The sequence below is a fragment of the Caretta caretta genome, chromosome 6 (genome assembly GCF_965140235.1).
Source record: "Caretta caretta isolate rCarCar2 chromosome 6, rCarCar1.hap1, whole genome shotgun sequence".
Classification (NCBI taxonomy): domain Eukaryota; kingdom Metazoa; phylum Chordata; order Testudines; family Cheloniidae; genus Caretta; species Caretta caretta.
The window spans coordinates 88,332,804-88,354,601 of record NC_134211.1 but is presented as its reverse complement, the minus strand read 5'-3'; the positions used below and the strand labels follow the sequence as shown (position 1 = coordinate 88,354,601).

General features: G+C 49.1%; 1 protein-coding gene across 7 annotated transcripts in view; it reads left to right on the top strand.

The window, feature by feature from the left end:
- The window catches only part of ABCD4 (ATP binding cassette subfamily D member 4), a 34,285-nt gene that overhangs the window by 8,595 nt on the left and 3,892 nt on the right, over positions 1–21,798 (top strand). For 4 of the 7 annotated variants that reach the window (XM_048855951.2, XM_048855950.2, XM_048855954.2 and 1 more), the window contains 13 exons: positions 1,836–1,952; positions 2,285–2,410; positions 3,464–3,514; positions 5,777–5,871; positions 6,908–7,029; positions 8,536–8,627; positions 9,430–9,519; positions 12,132–12,337; positions 12,672–12,763; positions 13,022–13,058; positions 15,069–15,118; positions 15,554–15,606; positions 16,127–16,203. In XM_048855951.2, the coding sequence (XP_048711908.2) occupies positions 1,836–1,952; positions 2,285–2,410; positions 3,464–3,514; positions 5,777–5,871; positions 6,908–7,029; positions 8,536–8,627; positions 9,430–9,519; positions 12,132–12,337; positions 12,672–12,763; positions 13,022–13,058; positions 15,069–15,118; positions 15,554–15,606; positions 16,127–16,203 (1,208 nt within the window). Of the gene's footprint in view, positions 1–1,835; positions 1,953–2,284; positions 2,411–3,463; positions 3,515–3,583; positions 3,606–4,190; positions 4,291–5,776; positions 5,872–6,907; positions 7,030–8,535; positions 8,628–9,429; positions 9,520–12,131; positions 12,338–12,671; positions 12,764–13,021; positions 13,059–15,068; positions 15,119–15,553; positions 15,607–16,126; positions 16,204–21,798 lie in introns of those variants that run through there. The other 3 variants (XM_048855952.2, XM_048855957.2, XM_048855956.2) reach the window with 3 other exon arrangements.

Here is a 21,798-nt window from a genome sequence, read left to right as displayed (position 1 = left end):
TCTTACTGGTGACACCTCCAAGGGAATTGAGCTGAGCCCAGAGATAGTTACAGGAAATGATTGCTTAATGGGGACCATAACTCTTGTTAATGGAGATGACTTCAGGTAATTTAGTCCTCTCAAGTAAGAGGATCATGATCATTCTGTAATAAAAGTGATTTAGCACCACATCTGTGTGGGATGGAGATACAGGAGTGGCACTGAACTATGATTCTCCAGCCATGACTGGAGCTGCCACCCACCTCAAAAAATGTTTGTTGCTGACAAAACTTTGCACTAGACCAAACTTGCAGAAACAAGTTTAGAAAGTAGTGCCTAAGGTCAAGACACCTGGATGCCTCGTTAGTGTGATAGGCACTATCAGTGCAGAGCATGGATCAAAACCAAAAACTCATGCACACCCAGCTGTTCCTTCAGGGAAGGAACAGAGAGGCCCCTCACCAGACTTATCTTAGTCAAATGTTTGCTTTTAATCTTGGGATGTGCACTATATAATCAGGGCCCCCTCGGTTCCTCAGCAACATGGGACCACATTGTACGGAAGCAAGTCCTAAATTCTGCGGCAGAATGAATGTGTTGCTATGGAATACTCCTCATTCCCCACTGCCAAACAAATGTGTTCTGTTATGGCTCATAATTGAAAATATCCCAGGACATAAATGTGTCTGATGGGTTTTCCTCAGGGATCTTCCTCTGCATCAGGAAGTTAGAGGCTAAGCAGTAATGGTGAGGTGGTGTCTTGTTAGCTCACACAAAGTCCCCAGTTTGATTTACAATCTCCCTTTCTTTCTCTCTCACTCCCCTCTGTGTGGGGGGGAATAAGTAGTTGGGCACCATCAGGGTATCACATCCAAACAGCTCAGAGTTCTAGCAGGGTATCCGAATTAATATTACTTATATAGAGCTATAAATGTTGTTTAACAGACAAAGGAAAGACAACATTCCTGCCCCGGGTTTCCAGTCTAGTTAAAATGTAACTGAATGAGAGATGATCACAAACACTTGTGAGGAGGGAGGGTGGCAGCAGTAAGATCGGTGTATGATGGAGTAGCATAAAAACAAAAAGCTGGTGCTGTTTTGGGGTTGCAGAGGGAGCATGTCAGAGTTAAGAAGGGGAGAGTCTCCCTCCCCCTGGCTCTAGGGAAACCGTGCCTCCTGTACTGTGTTGGTTCAGGGCACCTCCTTTCCAGGCAGGTATTGACAAATTGGAAGGAGTTCAAAGGAGAGCAATGAAAGGGTGGGATTGATTTATGGAGAAAGTTTTGAAAAAATATGCGTAGCTTGCATAAAGGGCCAGCCTACACGCCAAACATAATCCGGTCAAGCAGCTCATTACCAGCAGGGTCAGCCTTTGGCAGTGTGGTTAGGGCCCCTCACTGTGTTGTTAACTGGTATGTCTAATCAGGCTAAGGGGGCTGGCAGTGACTTGGTGGGTTTTGTAGTGCACATGGGGCCCCAAGAGATGGCTAAATAGGTTGTGAGCACCAAGCGGGGAGAAGGGTGATTCAGGATGGGCTAAGGGGTAAAACTGGGAATGGGATGAAGATAATAAAAGGAACATTGTGCCTGGGTGGTGTTAGTGGCATCTTAATAAGTCCTGTCAGGTTGTGGAACGGTTTCGCAAGGGAAGTGGTAGAAGCCCCATTACTTCCTCAAAAACTGGATTGGACAAAACCCTGAGACTAGACAATGGAACAGCCCTGCCCAGTGTGTGGGATGGAAGTGGTGGGGGAAGGAACTAGGTGCGTCCTGACAGGGCTTTATCATCTCTTATTCTGATTTGTTCTTGCTTTCATACTTGGCTTTAACAGTCAGTGTTGTTTTATGTCGAGCAGAGACCAGCGAATCAGTCAGGATGTGGAGAGGTTCTGCAGACAGCTAAGCTCCATGGCCAGTAAACTCCTCATCTCTCCTTTTACGCTGGGCTACTACACCTATCAGTGCTTTCAGAGGTAGGATCTCTGTACCTTCCCATTGGAGTACTGCACCTCTCAGAGCTGCTTTCATATCATCCCTGGGAGTGCTATGGTCCTCAGAACTTAGTGGTTGGGAATTTGAAGCCTGGCACTAGTACGTGGTGTGGGATTCCTGGCACTGATCTGGTGGGGGTGACTCTGACTATGCTGGAGCAGGAGGGGGGTAGAGTTCCTAGTCCTAGTGCACTGGGGTTCATGTGTAGGGTTTCCAGCAATAGTGGGGTGGGTGTTGCTCTGACTGCACTCCCAGTCTAGTGTGCGGCCTTTCCTGGGTTTGCTAACTAACCTCTCTCCATCTTCCCCTTTAGCACTGGCTGGCTGGGCCCAGTAAGTATCTTTGGGTATTTTGTCATTGGGACTGTTGTTAACAAGGTGCTGATGAGTCCCATTGTGTCGAAACTGGTGCATCAGGAGAAGCTGGAGGGGGATTTCAGGTGAGTGGTCGGAGTCTTGCTGTCACTGACCCTTCCTTTCTGGAATTGCTCTGTTTAATGCCAGCCTGGTCATCCCCCAGTCCAGTGCACTCAGTGTGTGACCCAGATGTGGCTAATCTCCTCCCCGCTCCTCTGACTAAGCAAATCAGCCTGCTCAGCTCCTTTGAGCGCACAGCCAGCCCACTGAACCCAGCCTCAGAGAGACCCATCTGGAATCAACCTGCTAAGCCCCAGCCATCCCTGCCACTAGAGTGTGACCTGGTGAGACAGCGCCCCTGGGTCTCTGTTGGTCCAGCCATCAGTGTTTTCCACTGATCCCTCGCTGCTGCTGCTAATTGCAGTGAGGTGCTGTGGAGTAGAGGGAGCACGGAGCTTCTGTTAAATTGGATCTTGATCCACGTTCACCAAGGATGGTGGCTGAGACTTGAGGTATTGCTCTTCCTCCCACCACACACATGCACTTACCTTCATGATGTGCCTGAAATCCCCACACACACCCTAGGTCTTCGAAATCTCTCCTTACACTTTGGGGCATAAACTGTGGAAAGGTATTGCATCAATGACCAGGTGCATTGTAAGGGTTTGACAGCTTCCTCTATAGCATCCAGCATCCATCACTGTCAGAGGTGTGGCCAGCAGAGCAGATGTACCCATTGGTGTGATACGGTGCAGCATGGGGATGCCGGATTAGATGGGCTCATTTATCTGATCCAGTGTATCTCAGATACTGGGCTAGTAAACAAGATATGGAATACTGGACTGTCCCAGCGAGTGGGATGCCAATGGTCCAGTGCGATTGGTGTAGAAGGTAGGAGACCAAACTAGACCACTGATCTGACCTGCTCTGATGGTACCTATGTATAGGGCAGTGTAGTGCCCTTCTGAACCTTGCTCAAGGCCCCTGGCCCTATGTTCAGGCTCATTCCTGGGCTAAGAATCTGTCAGGTCACTCACCATGATGGCAGGAGCAGGAATGGGTTTTTCTGTTGCAGGGATGTTCATTGTTTATTCTGTGGGGTGGTCGCATCTCACGTTTTGGTTTGCGTTGTGCAGGTTCAAGCACATGCAGATTCGTGTAAATGCAGAATCAGCTGCTTTCTACAGGTAAATGATGGATTAACCTGTTTCTTCTCATCTCTTCTCGTGGATCCTCCCAGCTCCTAGAATAACTGCTCAGTTCACACGTTCCAGAACAGTAAGGGAAGGGACCTATCCTGTTGCTTGCACGGCCTTGTCCTGTCCTTTTTGTTTAAAAGCTCTTGTCCCTGTCCCCTGTGCTTGGTACCAAGTCTCTAACTTGCTGCTCTGCTATGATCCCACTATGATCCAAGTACAGGGCCTGTGCTGGGTCCTACCTTTCCTTTAAGAAAAAGTGCCTGTAGGAGAGTTTCCTAGACCTGTGATTGTGCCACAGTGCCTTCCTTTGGGTTCTGCTCAACACCTGCTGGCAGTGGTCAATAAATAACTCAGGTGCATTAAAATCCTAGGAGTTGGAGGGGAACAACCTTTTGCCCTCTCCCCCCCTCCTCAGGGTCCAGTTTCGGATTATCCTATGGCCTACGTTTATCCTATGGCACCATTTTCTGGTGCATCAGACTGGGGCCTCTTCTACTACTCTGGGAGACTGTTCAAGGGCCTCATCCTATCTTGTTAAGATCCTCTTCTGAGATCTGTTCTAAGGTTCCCTTTTCCTAATTTCATCCCACTACTCTCACCTGTTTCCCCTTTGTTGTCAGCCCAGCTAAACAGACTTTAGTTCTTTCTCTCTCTATCCTTCTAGCTCAGTCCCTCTAATCACCTTGTTGATCTTCTGCGAACTGCATCCACTCTGTCAATGTCTGCTACTACTGAGGTGCCTAGAACTGAGCGTGCGCTCCCAGGTGGGACCAGTGCTGTATGGTGTCTGTAATGTCTCCCAGTGGTGTTCTTCTTGTGGACATCATCAGCATGCTCTTTACCCCCCTGAACCAGATCATTACTAAAGATGTTGCATCCGATTGGCTAGAACCCTGATGCCTGAGGGCCCCCAGCTTGATTAAGTCTGGAGTGGAGTGCCTGGCTGTGGGCAATGAAGGTCCATGTTCCCCTCACCACCTAGCCTTAGCACTATGGAATCTTATCACTGGGGGATACTGGGGGCTGCCCCATTCTCCAGCCCTCCCTGCCTCCACTGTGTATGTGGCTCACTGGCCTGATCTGGTTGAGCACCTGTAGCAGTTCTCCCTCCATCGGTCTGTGCCCATGTGGTGCTAACAATAATGGGAGCTGGGGACCAGTATCTTCACTGCTGTATCATCTAGGCGTGGTGAGAGCAGAGTTGGACAATTTGGTGGCAAAAGCACCTGCACTGGACCTACACTGGCAGCTGCTCTGGGGCTAGCCCCATGCGCTGCTCTGAGGGGGCTAGAGTTGGTAGAAATTCAGCGTGGACACAGCCTGCGTTTGAATACTAAACATTTTATCTTTTTCTGCTTTTTGCCACCTGAGGGCGGTGTAAACTTTGTGAATGAGTGGAAGTAGCTGTTGCAGACCTCAGCCCAGGTGGTTTGGTGTGTAAATGGAGCTCTCTGGTGCAAGGATCTAGGCTCCCAGGGTGCAGTCAGAGTGGTGCTGATCTAAGAGTCAGCAATGACTGCAACTATATCAGCAGCTACTAAAGCTGGGGTGGGAGAGAGCCCCCTTCCAGGCTTGAAATCCAGTCTTAGACCGATAGTTCCAGGGACATGAATTTGATAGGCACAGATTCACCTGGATTAGCTGTGTAAAGTACTTCACGGTTTGGCTTCTCAGGATGTTGAAGGCCTGAGCCAAAGTGACCCACAAGAGACCAGTGATCAGTCCATTTCTGCTCCAGTGTGATAACAGTTATGGAACAGTGGCCAGGCTAAGGCCTGGGCATCTTGGTGGTCAGGGGTCAGGTAAACAGGCTAGACGTCACTTCCTCAGCTCGCCACACTGCTTCCCTTTCTGGCTGGAGGAACACTGCAGGGTGTTGTCCATCCATTCCAGAAGGCTCTTTGTTCAGGTGCATGAAATAGCCCCACGGGTGCCCTAGTCCAGTATTGGGCCTTGCTGTCATCACTTGCCTCCTTTTTGCCCTCCATGTCTAATAGAAATACCAAGGTGCTCTGGCAGATTCTTTCTCAGAGCCACCTGCCTCAGCCGAGGAACTCCTCAGAGGCACATTCACCAGGCAGCACCTGGGTATTTAGTGCCTGGCCACCACAATAACATTGCCCAGATACTGTGGTGATGGGCATGCTCCAGATAGCTACAATAGTCCTGCAATGTTTTCATCACTCTGCAGTGCACCCAGCATGTGGTGGCTTTTGCAGATCCATGGCATGCTACTGTCTTGTTTTGCAGAGCTGGGCAGGTAGAGCATATGAGAACTGACCGCCGGCTGCAGAGCCTCCTGCAGACACAGAGGGAGCTGATGGGTAAAGAGCTGTGGCTCTACAGTAAGTGGAGAATTTCCTTGATTTGCAGGGGCATGTGGCAGCTTCATCAGGGTAATCCTCAGACCTGGGGAGTGCGTCCCCAGAGACGTATAGGAGTGCTGGCTGCTCCTGGCTGCAGGAGGCCATACCTATTGGTGTACTGGCACCTCAGGTGTTTGCTGAGGCGGCATTGCCTTCCTAGAGGAGAGCCCAGGAGAGAATGATGTTGGGTGTCACACTGATGCTGTGGGGGGACACTGGCAAAGCCGGAGGACCAAATCAGGAAATGGGTTCTGCAGGAATCCAGACTCTGAGGGGAACAGGTGGCAGCAGCACTTGGGATTTCAGTCATCCACACTAAGAGCGTCAGGGAAACTGGGCCCTTGGAAGGAAGAAGGGTTGGTGGGGATGAACGGGAGCTGCTCTGAGACCATGTCCCTCTTGCCCTGATGCTGCCCGGAAATCTTGACTATGATCCTGATTCCAGCCCCACCTGAGCCAGTCCCTTAGTGCTTAGAGTCAAGGGCAAGTGGGTGCCTTGCCTTCAGGGTACAATCTAGAGCTCTGCAAATCGTGGAGTGGCGTATGTGGGAATTCTGAACGCTTGAGCGTTTCTGCCTTTCCTGTGTTCCTTAGGAAGGTCAGTGATGTAGGCTTCCTGCCCCAGCCAGATCCCCGGATATTCCTTCCTGCGTCCTGGCTTGGCTGGCCACTTTGCTTCCCCATGTTTCTAAGAGGCAGCGGGTGCTCTGACATTTGGAAACAAGTAGGCTAGGTGGATTTTGCCCTGTCTAAGGTACTCTAGCTGTGTGGGTGGTGGTATCTGGATGGCTTTTTCTCCACTTTGGTGTCCTGGCTGGGGGAGCTTCATGCCAACAGGTTTCATCTCTGTGATGTGGGTCTTTTGCTGTCTTTTGTCTTGGCCCCTGAGGTGCAGTGTGAGGCGTGTAAATGGGGGGGGCTAGTTCTGTGTTTGGCCCCAGAAATTGGGCTTGGGTTTGCCTGGGACAGAGGGTGCTCCCTGCTCATTAACTTCTGTCAATGTGCTTATATCCAGTTGGGATCAACACCTTTGACTATCTGGGCAGCATTCTGAGTTACGTGGTGATTGCCATTCCCATCTTTAGTGGTGTCTATGGCGACCTGGATCCAGCACAGCTGAGCGCTCTGGTCAGCAAGGTGAGTTCAGCACGTGTCCCCTCGACTGTGTTTCTTCCCCTTGCACCCTGCAGGACACTAGGCCAGGGGGTGTGACCTAGCACAGGCTGACCCAATCCTGAGGGTCTGGTGCTAAGTCCGAAGACAGTGATGTGCTGTGCAGGGCTGGGCTCCAGTGGAAGGGGTGGCTGGTATTGAGAGCAGAGCGCCGCAAGAGGCGGTGCTGGAGGTTGAGGGGGTGACTGCCCCTCGCTAGGGATGGCTGACTTCACTGAGTCACGTTCAGGACATTCTTTGCAAACGTAGGCCCTGTGCCTGCAAACTCTTAGGTATGTGATTGATTCGATGCACTCATGTGTGGAAAGCTAATCACACGCACAGGCATTTGCAGGATCAGGCCCTCCTGTTTTAAATGAAAGGTTACATACTGATGAGACCGCACAAGGCATCGGCGCAGGGCTGGGCCCATGCAGCACTGCCAAGCCCACTGCTTCTGCTGACTGAAGAGAGACTGCAGCAGCTGGCTGCTCATGGAACCAGCCTGTCCACAAACCAGATTCTTGGCTCTAAAAGCCCCTGTCTTCATGGAACTGCTCTGTCTAGAAGGCTGATCTCTCTCCTGCTTTTGTTGCCTCGCTAGGCCCCTAGGGAGGGGCCTCCAAATCTGACTGGTTCCCAGCTAAACGAAAACAGCCCAAGACTAGTAATGCAGATCTAAAAACAGCCAGCTTAGCATTCCAGGCTGTGTAGCAGAGACGTGCATCTGAGAGTAGCAGACCACTTCCAGTGCAGGGGGCGGGGGGAGTGGTCAGCGTGCCACCAGGGAGAGGACACCGACCCCAGTGCTGGCAGGAGTCACAGTGCAGCTTGGCAGGACTTGTGGACGTGCTAACTGAACAGCTGCAGCCTGTTTGTTTAGAATTCCTGGTGGTTCTTCTGGTTGTTCCTCTTTCGCTTAAAGCTGTTAGAGGCTTTAACCCTTGGAGTACTGAGAGGAGCTCCCTACTGGCTGGGATTCCTAAGGCGTTAGTGTGAGGTGCTCGTCCAGGGCTCTAGGGAGTGTTCAGGCCAGTGGGGATTCTTGTGGGGAATGAGTCCTGGTGCCCTCTCCTCCCCAAGTCCTACCACCAGGCCCCTTGGCCAGTTATTGTGTTTGCAGTGGGCTGATCGTGTTCCCTTCAGGGGTGGCCTTATGGGAGTTCACTCAATGGCTGTGGGGAGTGAGAAAGGGCAGCTCCTAGCAGACACCCAGAGGGGTCTCCCCAGGGTCAGTCTACAGGCTGGTGCAGGTGAGCCCTGTTATGTCTCTTGTCTGATGCCGCTTTCTCTGTGGTTCGTCCCTCTGTTGGGTCACCGCTCTCCTGGAGTCTGAGCAACTGCACATGTCCAACTGTGATGGCTGCCCCTAGCTGAGCATATGGTATCCATTGCTTCTAGCTTGCTGGCTGTGAGGGCAGGTACAGCCGCCTGGGCGCTGCTGCTCCATCTCTGTGCTAACTCTTCTCCCGGTGTGTGCTTCTCCGGCAGAATGCCTTTGTCTCCATTTACCTGATCAGCTGCTTCAGCCAGCTCATCGATCTCTCTGCCATCTTGTCTGACGTGGCTGGCTACACACACAGGTGAGAGTTGCTCTCCCTTAAGCCTGTCTCTAGGAGAGGGAACCTTCTTGGTGCCCCAGTGCAAGGCTTCTGGGACTGAGCCCAGTCTGCGGCTCTGGCAGAAGTGGGGAAGCTTGTACCCTAGGCATGGCTCCTTGGTAAGGGGTGATTGCTAATGTGGGGTCAGCTTGTACAAGGTGTCATTCTTAGTATGAAGATAGCACCCACAGACCCAAACCCAGATGGTGCTAGGCATGGTCCGTCCATACACCTATTGCGAGACTGCCCTTGCCCTAGAGAGCTCGCACTCAAAGGTCACTGCCATGGGCCCATTTGGAACTGAGGTTGGCAGGGAGTGCGTCTCTCCAGAGCCTGGGTGCTGATTGCCTAGGACTGGAATCCCCTTGCCAGCCGAGGCTGCTGAGGAGGCCAGATGCTAAATGGAAGGGTAGCTCTTCCTTTAAAATATGCCTTAGTCGCAGCCCACTAGTGTCCGTGTGCTTTCTAGTCCAGTGAGTAGCTTGCAATGGAAGCTGACTGCATGATGCCTGCTGCTTAGGAACTCTGGGTAATTCAAAAACAAAAGAGAACTCCTTTTAACCTCCCTCCAGTCCCCCAGGATGGACATCCTGTCAGTGGTTCAGCCTGGCAGCTCTGCAGGGTAGGACTTGCTCTGTGTCCTGTACAGCACCGAGCACATTGCTCAGGCTAAACAAATATTAAATACAATCTGTTTAGAAGCCCAGTTGGGACAGGAGCTGGAATGTGGGGAGAGGGCTGCAGAGTCACGTCTGTCCCTCTTGCTACCCTCCCTGTCTTGCAGGATTGGGGAGCTGCAGGAGACACTGCTGTCTCTCTCCAGGAAACACCGTGATTGTGAATCAGAAGCCAAAACCAACTGGGACTTTGACAAGTGAGTATCTGCGGCCAGCCTTAGCTTGGGATGGTAAATTACTGTCCGAAGGTGGGTTTTCAGGCTGTGGGGAAAACTCTCATGTTCATCAGGTATTTTGGATGTGCCTCTGGGATGGTAAAATAGGGTTTCTTCCAAACACTGCAGCCTAGGGTCCTTCTCCCTTGAATTCCCCCGGGGGTGCTATTAGGAGGAGCAGAGGTCTGCATCCTTTGTGTCTGAGGAATAGGCACAGATTAAACAACCACTAGGCATGTCCCCAGATCTCCCTGAGGCAGGGAGGTATGTTCATGTCACTGGAAAATCAAGGAATCTGCAGCCTTGGAAATCAACCAGCTCAATAAGAGGCAGGTGCTGGTAGCCAGCTGTTTGTGAAAAATCCTTTTGAGGCCAGCAAGTTGAGCCTCCCTAATGCCAATGTATTCGTAATCATATGATCATATGATCTGTTACTGGCTGCCTCCACTCCCCTCCAACTGTCACATTCACCTGTCACATCTTGTTTCATATTAGTTTTATAAGCTGTTTGGGGCAGGGAGCATGTCTTCATGTGCGTGCACACGCAGCACCCAGTACGGCGGGGTCCTGATCCCAACCAGGATTTCAGGGCACGACCATAGTGAAAATAGTAAATAAGTCGAGAGAGAGAGAAGCTCTATCTAGTCTGCCCCGACCCAAGCAGCCAGTGGGATTGTTCCTGATAATGTGTTCTCCAGGGCTTTGGCCAATTTCAGGCTCCCTCCAGTTCCTCACTGTATCCGTCCACGTGGGGCTCTCTTTCAGCATTTTCCTTCTTGCTATTGTGCCAGATCATCACATCCTGTCAGACATGGACAGCCCCTGCATTTGGGGGTGTTTCTACGCTTTGGAATGTGTTCCTTCCATCTGTGGAATTGGAACCAGTGCTTGGAGGGGTGGGGATCTGACGGTATGTTCGGGGTGTGGGCCAACCTTTCCAAACCTAGAAGTCTAAAAGCAGGCCTGAATAAAAGTGGCCTGCCTTTAACGGATGAGGACTGCAAGCCCCAAAGTCTGAAAATCCTGGCCTTGGCCTCTAACCATCAGATGCCTCTGGCCGGCAAAGTTACTTCTTTCCGTTCCCGCCATTTCTACTGTACCTGTGCTCCCCGATTCCTTCCTGCTGGGTCCCTGGTCCTGAGCAGGTTGTCAAGGAGAGGGATGGGTTCGCCTCATGCATCGGGATTGTTGTAGCTGAGCTCAGAGTGCAGCTCCCATTGTGGGCAGTGAGGCGTGAAGCAGAATGAGCAGTTTGGTTCCTGCAGTCTGACAGTTTCTGACTTGCAGTCTGAGAAGATTGGGTCTGGGAGCCCCACTGAGTATAACTTATGTAATAGCAGCCGTGGCCCCCCACAGGATCTGGGCCCCCTTGTGCTGGGGGCTGGACAAACATCTACAAAAACAGTCTCTACCTCAGAGAGCGTACGCTCTAGATCAGGGGTTCTCAGACTTTTGTATTGGTGACCCCTTTCACACAGCAAGCCTCTGAGTGTGACCCCCTCTTATACATTAAAAACACTTTTTTTTATATATTTAACACCATTATAAATGCTGGAGGCAAAGCAGGGTTTGGGGTGGAGGCTGACTGCTCGTGACCCCCCATGTAATAACCTCATCGCCCCCTGAGGAGTCCCAATCCACTGTTTGAGAACCCCCTGCTCTAGATAGATGAGTGAGGGGAGAGGGAGACAGTGGGATCTAGGCCTCTTATTCATAGGAGGGTGTGTGTGTTTTAAAAAGTTATGAATGAATCATCCACTCTCTGTCCATCTCTTGACCTGTCTATCAATAAGTAGCTGATTCCTTACAGGTTGTTTTCTAACTTGAATCACTGTTTAATTCTGGATTGAAGTGTTGCCCCCCCCCCCCCCCCCCATGAAAGGGCCTCATAAGGTATGTCTACACTGCAATGAAAACCCTGTGGCAGCGAATCCCAGAGCCTGGGTCCTTGGCCTTGTGCTACAGGGCTAACAGTAGCAGTGTAGACTTTCCCACTTGTGCTTGGAAACCCACCCCCCTCGCCAGGTTTCAGAGCCTGAACTCCAGCACAAGCGGTAACGTCTACACTGCTATTGTTAGCCCTGTAGCACGAGCCCTGAATCAGCTGACCCAGGCTCTGAGACCTGCTGGCATGGTCTTTTTTTGTTTTTTTTTCCAGTGTAGACCATCCATGGGGGCTTTCTATTCCCAGTACAGCCTTCCAGAGCTGGCAACTGTTATGGCAACGTTTCCACAAGGGGGAACTGGAGATCACATTTCGGTGTTACCCTTTGCCACAGCTCCTGCTGCAGGCCGGTGGCTTGTGTGGTCTGTGCTGTGCTTTTGTGCTGGGTCACTGATTAGCCCACTATTTCACGGCATAGCTGGTATAAATGACACCTTGGTACCCCAGTAACTGGTGCTTTCTAACTCAGAAGGCTGGAATCTGTTGAGTTTTTGTCTGTTGGCACCAGTCGCCATGATATCTAGGCCCTAAATATGACATTAGGGGAGGCATGTCATTTGAAAGGCATCTGCTCCTCACCACCACGAGGCTCAATCACTTACCCCCTTGGTTCTTTTCTTCTCCCTCTGCTTTGGTGGCTGGGCTCCAGTGGTCTTGGAGAGCAGACTGTGCTGGGGGAGACAGCCTTCCTTCTGGAGCGAGTGTCTCTCTCGGTTCCATCCTCGGACAAGCTGCTCATCAAGGACCTCGACCTACGGATTTCCCAAGGGAACAATCTGCTGATCGTGGGGAACACTGGCACGGGGAAGACGTCACTCCTGAGGGTCCTTGGTGGCCTCTGGGAGAGCACACGGGGTAAGGACGGTGACTTCTCCAAAACCTCATCCCACGAAACGGGGGGCAGGAGCTGATGCTGCCCCAGAGAGGCTGGTGGGTGGAACTTGAGCCACGAGTGGCAAGTTAGGGCCTTGTGAGTGCTGTCACTGGTGCATTCAAGCTGTCCCCTCTCCCGTGTGCTGTGGTGTGAACTTCTCATCCGTGCACTCTGCTGAGCACCTGACCTCTGATCCATAGAAGCGTGATCATTACCTAGTGCTTGGATCTCACTAATGCAGGCCTGTGCACCGGGAAAGGGCTAGAAGGTAAGCTTGTGAATTGGTGTGACTCTCTCTCTCTTGGATCTATGCAGGGAACATCCACATGCTGAGCTGCTTTGGTCCCCATGGGGTGGTGTTCCTGCCACAGAGACCTTTCTTCACAGATGGAACCCTGCGAGAGCAGGTGAGTCTGTTTGGTGCAGGGGTCCCACAGGCTGGCTGCACAAAGTGACAGTCCCAGTCCCTAGTTGCACTCGGAGCAGATGGGACGGGACAAGCAACCCCAGTGCTAGGAAATTGTGGGCTGCATAAAAGCTCATAGGAGAACGGACTGGTGACAGCTCATCTCCTCGCGTCTGAGTTCTGGGCCCAGCGTGTGGCTGTGATAAACTCCATGTCCAGCTTCCTCTGACATGGGTCTGTGTTTGGTTTGTTCAACCAGGTGATTTATCCTCTGAAGAAGATTTATCCAGTTTCAGGTGAGTGGAAATTAATTGAAGCAGCTATTAAGTGATCACTGGCTGCACCTGCCCCCCTACACACCCCACTGGCACATTGTTTTTTCTAGCTCAGCATCTCCGTGCCTGTCCGTATGTTAGCAGCACTAACTCGTTCTGTTTCTGCTGCCCTTAGCATTTCCTTGAAAGCCTTATCTGTGTCTGTAGTTCAGCTCCATACACTTCCGGGAGGAGGATTCGCTTTTGTGAAGCCACATTGGCTGCTGCTTGTCCCTTGTTCATTGCTACTTATGTACGGAATCTTCTAGGATTCCCTGCTGATTTCCATACGTGTGTGTGGAGAGGAAGTACTCAAATCACCCTTACTACACTTCTGAATTCTCCCAGATTCTGAATTAGTCAAACACTGAGTCTTCACCTTCTGACCAGTAAGAAGTAGGTCCATGAAGGGTATCTTAGGAGTGGAACTGCCCCGTGAGACCAGAATCAGTGGATTCAGGGTGCTGTGGTTTTTCTCTCGGTGCTGTACTAGTTGCCCGTGACACTCCTTTGTTCTTTGTAATGTTACCCAACATATTTCATCACCAGCCCCCTTCTGAACCAAATTATGTCTTGTTGTCATGGTAAATATATATTGAGTTAGATTTCTGAAAGCACTTTTCCCAGCAGATGTAGGTGTTTGTTTAAAAAACAAAAAAACCTTAAATATACAAAACCGAAGCTTAAAAAAACCTGCCCATCCAAAGTTTACCGAGACCACAGGGCTACTTGTCCAGTGTAACCACTCTTTATTGCACAACTCATGATTGGCTGCTCCCACTCCTAGATTTATTGTGTTATCCTCCTGCTGGATGGTGGGTATTTATTGCTGTACCAAGGAGGGCTGGACAGTCATTTCTTGTAACTTTTAGTGTGTTTTATGACTGCTTCACAGAGTGTAGAGCCTGCCTACAGAGCCTATTCTAAATAAACCTATCCCTCACAAAGAACCTGAGAAAATAGCTGGACTTTGCATTATGTCCTGAAGGCAAATGAATCCTGGTTCTGTCAGACCCCTAGGAAGTGTGTTCCATAGTCAGGCCCTGCTGTGGGTGGTATCCTGTGGGGGGGAAAGAGAATCTTTCCCATGCTCCCCCGCCAAAGCACACCCCATGACCAGTGTAGCCAGGAGTCAAGCCTAGTAGGACTCTATCAGTTATAACCAGACTGGAGTCTGATTGGAAGCCAGTGCAGACTGCAGAGCTCCAGTGTAATGTTGTCTGAGGGAAGTGATGCCCAATAAGCTGGCAACTACATTCTGCTTCCAGATGTAGAGTGCATTGGAGTTGCCTAATGTCAAGGTGGCAAAGGCTAACTTCACTTCAGAGAGGCACTTGGTAGGTACATGGCCCTTCTGCTTAGCTTCCAGATCAGCTCACGTGTCTATTTTAGATTTCAGCTGGCTGGCTTGTTTTAGCTCTGATATTGTCCCTGCATTTGTTGGAACTTCTTGTTCCTCTCCCAGAACTCCCCATTTGTTGGTGCCTGTGTTCTGACTCTTGGGATTCCCCGGTTTGCAATATGAGGGTTTAGAGCTTTTAGGCAGTCTTGCTTAAGGCATGTTTCTGTTGCAGTTGGGCACAGTCAGAACTACTGAACCCTTGGTCCCTGTGTTTCTCCTCCCTTGCTCTCCACTGACCCAGGCTCTAGATATAGCTCTGAAACGTGCTGCCTAGAAGTCTGCTTTGTTCATGGTGCTGCTCCTGGATGTTGGTGTTTAACCTCCCCTGCATGTGGTGGGCCTATAGGAGCCACTTGAGGATTAGCCTTGGGCCGAACGGTGGAGTGTGAAATCTGCAGCTCTTCAGTGGTTCAGACAGTCAAAAGTTAGACTTTAAATGACTTAGTTGAAAAATAAACAAGCAACCAGAAACTCTCATGGGAAGCAGTGGGAGATTTGGGCCCATTGGCCCATCCTGGGTGATCCCACAGAAGTGTTGCCCTAGTGGTACTGTTGTCCTGGATGTGATGATGATGCTCTTTGTGTTCTAGGGTCTGCAGATGATGAGAGGATCCTGCATTTCCTGGAGCTGGCTGGGCTGGTGAGTTGCTAAGGGAGCTGACAACAGCATAATGGGCCTGTTCTATCACTGAGGGCACTGCTTTCCTACCTCTCCCGGCAGGGCAGCACAGTGCTGAGTGTCATGTGCAGGGTGTTATCTGTTACCTACCTCACACTAGGCTCAGCAGAGGAGGAGTATTGCTGTGGAAGGTGCAACACCAGTGAGGAGGTGGGAATGTATCAAAGGCAGGAGTGACACCGGGGTGGGAGAAGGGATGTCATGGGAAGGTGAAATCAGGAGGCACGTTTGTGGGGGAGCTGACTTTGGGAGAAGGATGGAAAGGGGTTATCGAGGACAGCACTGGGGAGGAAGGGGGTGGTTCTATTCAGGACTGTATCTGCAGTGGGAGGCTGTTGGTCAGAGCCGGGGACGTGCTCAGATTTTCATTAGTCTCTTTTCCTGTGTCGTTTGCAGTCTGATTTGTTGGTGCGCACAGGGGGTCTGGACCAGCAGGTGGATTGGAACTGGTAAGGCTGGTGCAGTGTCTGAGGCTAGGTTTGTGTAGATTTCCTGGTTAGTGGAAGTGAGTGCGGGGCAGTCACACAGAGCTGACCTGAGTTATGAGGGGAATATCCTCTGCATCCAGCCGCACAGGGGTAAGGGAATGGTATTTTGGAGCAAAGATGTCATCTTAGCACTGAGTTTCTGTTCCGGCATCCCTGCCCCCAACATCTGAGTCTGATAGTCCCACATAGGCACATCTGCTCCCAAAGCAATCTGAGATCCCTGGGGCTGCAGAGCCACCCCTAAGCTCTGGGTGCCAAGCTTGGAAAGGAGTTGGCTCCATGTGAGCGGGGTGTGTGTGTGTGTGTGTGTGTGTGTGTGTGTGGCAGGGGGCGGCTGTGTACCTCTGCAGGAGACTGCTCTGTGAGGCAGACAGTGAAGGTGGATCACATGATTCTCTGGTGTTACCGATTGCCAGAGGGTTGGGTTCATCAGTAAGTTGGTGCTAATTGTGGCTTGTTCTGATTCTTGGCTCTGCTGCAGGTATGACATCCTGTCCCCAGGGGAGATGCAGAGACTCTCATTTGCAAGGCTCTTCTACCTCCAGCCCAGATATGCAGGTGAGTGACTGCAGGCTGGAGAAGAGTAGGTCTCTGTGCAGCTGGAGGGGTAAACCAGCTCTTTTTAGAAAACCTCCTTTCCTTTGCCAGGAACCATCTGGGTCTCTTTGACATCAGTCATGACTTCCTATGTGTACCCTCCAGCTGCCAGATGACGTGTGCATCTGTCCCAGTGAACATATTTATACAGTCCCATAGTTCAGGATGCCTGCTGGACAAAAAAGTGGCAAATATCTGCCCTAGGGAGCTTTTGTCTGTTAGACTAAACTGTGCAAAAGAGGCTGAACAAAGGTGAGGGATTCAGCAGGTAATCACTGAAGGTGGAAGGGCAAGGAAGAAGAGAAGAGCGGCTAGTCCTATAGGAAAAGGGGAAGAGTCAATGGAGACTACACCAAATATGAGCCCCAGGAGGATACAGGATGGGTTAAAGAGGATTACAAGGGAGAATAGGAATGGAAAGAACTTGCAGCCAGGGGGAACAGGGGATAGACTGGAGAATAGCACCGTCACTAGGAAAAGGCAGGTCTATGTGATTGGGGACTCTTTACTGAGAAGAATAGATAGGCCTGTAACCAGAGCTGATCCAGAGAATAGGAGGGTGTGCTGTCTTCCAGGTGCTAAGATACGGGATGTAGACCTGAGGTTGAAAAGGATTCTAAAGGGAGCAGGAAAGAATCTCCTAATTATTCTTCATGTGGGAACAAATGATACGGCTAGATTCTCGCTGGAAAGTATTAAGGGAGACTATGCTAGGCTGGGGAAGATGCTTAAGGAAATCGAGGCTCAGGTGACCTTTAGTGGGATTCTGTCTGTTCCTAGAGAAGGGCAACAAAGGTGTGACAAGATTATGACTATCAACAGATGGCTTAGGCAGTGGTGCTATAAGGAGGGCTTGGGGATGTATGGCCACTGGGAGGCATTCATGGACAGAGGACAGTTCTCTCGGGATGGACTTCATCTGAGTAGGGAAGGAAATAGACTTCTAGGATGGAGGCTGGCACAACTGATTAAGAGAGCTTTAAACTAGGAATCTGGGGGAGATGGTTGGGAGATGTCCAGGTAATCGCCACGCCGGATTTTAGCATTGAGAGGAAAGAAAACGAAGTAAAAAAGGGTACAGCCGTGGGTAGGAGGAAGGACAGTGGAGATACCAGTCTAATAGGTTATACTGGCTGTAGAATGACCGTGCCTAATAGGGTACAGAATGTGAGAGAGGCTAAACAGCAAAAATTAAGATGTTTGTACACTAATGCGAGGAGCCTAGGTAACAAAATGAAGGAACTAGAGCTACTGGTGCAGGAAGTGAAACCAGATATTATAGGGATAACAGAAACATGGTAGAATAGTAGTCATGACTGCACTACAGGTATTGAGGGGTATGTGCTGTTTAGGAGAGACCGAAATAAAGGTAAAGGTGGTGGGGTAGCATTGTATATCAATGATGAGGTAGAATGTAAAGAAATAAGAAGCAATGAAATGGATATGACTGAGTCCGTCTAGGCAAAAATTACATTGGGGAAGAAAACTATTAGAGCCTCCCCTGGGATAGTGCTTGGGGTGCACTATAGACCGCCAGGATCTAATTTGGATATGGATAGAGCCCTCTTTAATGTTTTTAATAAAGTAAATACTAATGGAAACTGTGATCATGGGAGACTTTAACTTCCCAGATATAGACTGGAGGATGAGTGCTAGTAGGCTCAGATTTTCCTAGATGCGATAGCTGATGGATTCCTTCAGCAAGTAGTTGCTGAACCGACTAGAGGGGATGCCATTTTAGATTTGGTTTTGGTGAGTAGTGAGGACCTCATAGAAGAAATGGTTGTAGGAGATAGTCTTGGCTCAAGTGATCATGAGCTAATTCAGTTCAAACTGAATGGAAGGATTAACAAAAATAAATCTGTGACTAGGATTTTTGATTTCAGAAGGGCTGACTTTCAAAAATCAAGGAAATTAGTTAGGGAAGTGGATTGGACTGAAGAATTTATAGATCTAAAGGTAGAGGAGGCCTGGGATTATTTTAAATCAAAGCTGCAGAAGCTATCGGAAGCCTGCATCCCAAGAAAGGGGAAAAAATTCATAGGCAGGAGTTGTAGACCAAGCTGGATGAGCAAGCATCTCAGAGAGGTGACTAAGAAAAAGCAGAAAGCATACAGGGAGTGGAAGATGGGAGGGATCAGCAAGGAAAGCTACCTTATTGAGGTCAGAACATGTAGGGATAAAGTGAGACAGGCTAAAAGTCAAGTAGAGTTGGACCTTGCAAAGGGAATTAAAACCAATAGTAAAAGGTTCTATAGTCATATAAGAAAGAAGAAGTGGGACCGCTAAACACTGAGGATGGAGTGGAGGTCAAGGATAATCTAGGCATGGCCCAATATCTAAACAAATACTTTGCCTCAGTCTTTAATAAGACTAAAGAGGATCTTGGGGATAATGGTAGCATGACAAATGGGAATGAGGATATGGAGGTAGACATTACCATATTTGAGGTAGAAGCGAAACTCAAACAGCTTAATGGGACTAAATCGGGGGGCCCAGATAATCTTCATCCAAGAATATTAAAGGAATTGGCATATGAAATTGCAAGCCCATTAGCAAGAATTTTTAATGAATCTGTAAACTCAGGGGTTGTACCGTATGATTGGAGAATTGCTAACATAGTTCCTGTTTTTAAGAAAGGGAAAAAAAGTGATCTGGGTAATTATAGGCCTGTTAGTTTAACATCTGTAGTACGCAAGGTCTTGGAAAAAATTTTGAAGGAGAAGGTAGTTAAGGACATTGAAGTCAATGGTAAATGGGACAAAATACAACATGGTTTTACAAAAGTAGATCGTGCCAAACCAACCTGATCTCCTTCTTTGAGAAAGTAACAAATTTTTTAGACAAAGGAAACGCAGTGGATCTAATTTACCTAGATTTTAGTAAGGCATTTGATACCGTGCCACATGGGGAATTATTAGTTAAATTAGATAAGATGGGGATCAATAGGAAAATTGAAAGGTGGATAAGGAATTGGTTAAAGGGGAGACTACAACGGGTCCTACTGAAAGGTGAACTGTCAGGCTGGAGGGAGGTTACCAGTGGAGTTCCTCAAGGATCGGTTTTGGGACCAATCTTATTTAATCTTTTTATTACTGACCTTGGCACGAAATGTGGGAGCGTGCTAATAACGTCTGTGGATGATACAAAGCTGGGAGGTATTGCCAATTTAAAGGAGGACAGGGATATCCTACAGGAGGATCTGGATGACCTTGTAAACTGGAGTAATAGTAATAGGATGGGTTTCAGAGTAACAGCCGTGTTAGTCTGTATTTGAAAAAAGAAAAGGAGTACTTGTGGCACCTTAGAGACTAACCAATTTGTTTGAGCATAAGCTTTTGTGAGCTAATAGGATGAAATTTAATAGTGAGAAGTGTAAGGTCATGCATCTAGGGATTAATAACAAGAATTTTAGTTATAAGATAGGGACGCATCAATTAGAAGTAACGGAGGAGGAAAAGGACCTTGGAGTATTGGTTGATCATAGGATGACTATGAGCTGCCAATGTGATATGGCCGTGAAAAAAGCCAATGCGGTCTTGGGATGCATCAGGAGAGGTATTTCCAGTAGGGATAAGGAGGTTTTAGTACCGTTATACAAGGCACTGGTGAGACCTCACCTGGAATACTGTGTGCAGTTCTGGTTTCCCATGTTTAAGAAGGATGAATTCAAACTGGAACAGGTACAGAGAAGGGCTACTAGGATGATCCGAGGAATGGAAAACTTGTCTTATGAAAGGAGACTCAAGGAGCTTGGCTTGTTTAGCCTAACCAAAAGAAGCTTGAGGGGAGATATGATTGCTCTCTATAAATATATCAGAGGGATAAATACCGGAGAGGGAGAGGAATTATTTAAGCTCAGTACCAATGTGGACACAAGAACAAATGGATATAAACTGGCCACCAGGAAATTTAGACTAGAAATTAGATGAAGGTTTCTAACCATCAGAGGAGTGAAGTTTTGGAATAGCCTTCCAAGGGAAGCAGTGGGGGCAAAAGATCTATCTGGCTTTAAGATTAAACTCAATAAGTTTATGGAGGAGATGGTATGATGGGATAACATGCTTTTGGTAATTAAATATTCATGGTAAATAGGCCTAATGGCCTGTGATGGGATATTAGATGGGGTGGGATCTGAGTTACCCAGGAAAGAATTTTCTGTAGTATCTGGCTGGTGAATCTTGCCCATATGCTCAGGGTTTAGCTGATCGCCATATTTGGGGTCGGGAAGGAATTTTCCTCCAGGGCAGATTGGAAGAGGCCCTGGAGGTTTTTCGCCTTCCTCTGTAGCGTGGGGCACGGGTCACTTGCTAGAGGATTCTCTGCTCCTTGAAGTCTTTAAACTACGATTTGAGGACTTCAGTAGCACAGATATAGGTGAGAGGTTTTTTGCAGGAGTGGGTGGGTGAAATTCTGTGACCTGTGTTGTGCAGGAGGTCAGACTAGATGATCATAATGGTCCCTTCTGACCTAAATAGCTATGAATCTAAGGCCTTGAAGTTTGGCAGGGAGATGGCCTTAGTGTCAGGGATGTGCCTTTTGCCATCCTCCAGGAAAATCTGCCCAAATTTAGTCAAGTTATAAGCCTTTCAAAAAATTGCAACTTGCACCTGCTCATTAAAGACTTGCTAGAGCTTCAGAGCTAGCTTTGCAGAAGAGTCGATTTGCACTGGATATGCTGTAGCCCAGGGCTGAGTCGGACTTTCCCTGCAATTGCTGCTGTAGGCTGTGTGAGACCTGGGCACTAGAACTGAGAGCAGGGAGCCTGTCTCTCCTGTGCTCTGTGGGATGAGGAGCCCAGGGTGGGTAAGAGACAAGAATGGGACAGGTTGGAGGGGACAGGGCAGAAGGGGTCAAGTCTTAGTGGGGGAGTGGCAGTACCCTCTAGAGCGTGTTCCTTCCAGAACCTGCAGTAGAACCCAAGACTCCTGAGTCTCACCATTGCTCTGGTGTCAGCAAAGATCTGTGAAATCCACTGGTAAAGCATTTCCCATCCCCCTCTAATGCTGGTTAAATGGGTAACCTTAATCCTGGCATTTCCTGACTTTTGAGTGCTTGACTTTGCAACTTTAATAATGTACTTTCAGTGCAGATTTGTATGTGTCTGTGTGTAGTATAGGAGGTAACTTGTGAGTGAATTTTGGGTTCATTGTTATATCGTGGACAAAGTACAGGTAGATCGAGTTACAGTATTGAGCTTTTTTGCCTCTCATCAGGTTCTCTGGCCCACAGTGAGATAGTTGTTGGGGAGAAGGTTGTGACTGGCCTCGCCACTAGATCACTTTCCCCTCCAGGGGGAGGCTTGTGCATTAATTATTTACAGTAAATGTTGGTAACGAGCGAGCCTAGCATTTTGGCAGGGAGAGTGTATCTGTGATCTATATTGCAACGGGAGGTCGGGTGTAGGGATTGAGTGGAATTAAGTGGGGTAGGGGGAAGAGCTTCCAAGTGCGAAAAGTGATCTTAGCTCATCCTTAGCTCAGTTTTTTTTTATCCAACTTGTTTACCAGGGAATTTCTTACATGGGGGTGCGTATTCCGCAAGGTTCCCTGAAAG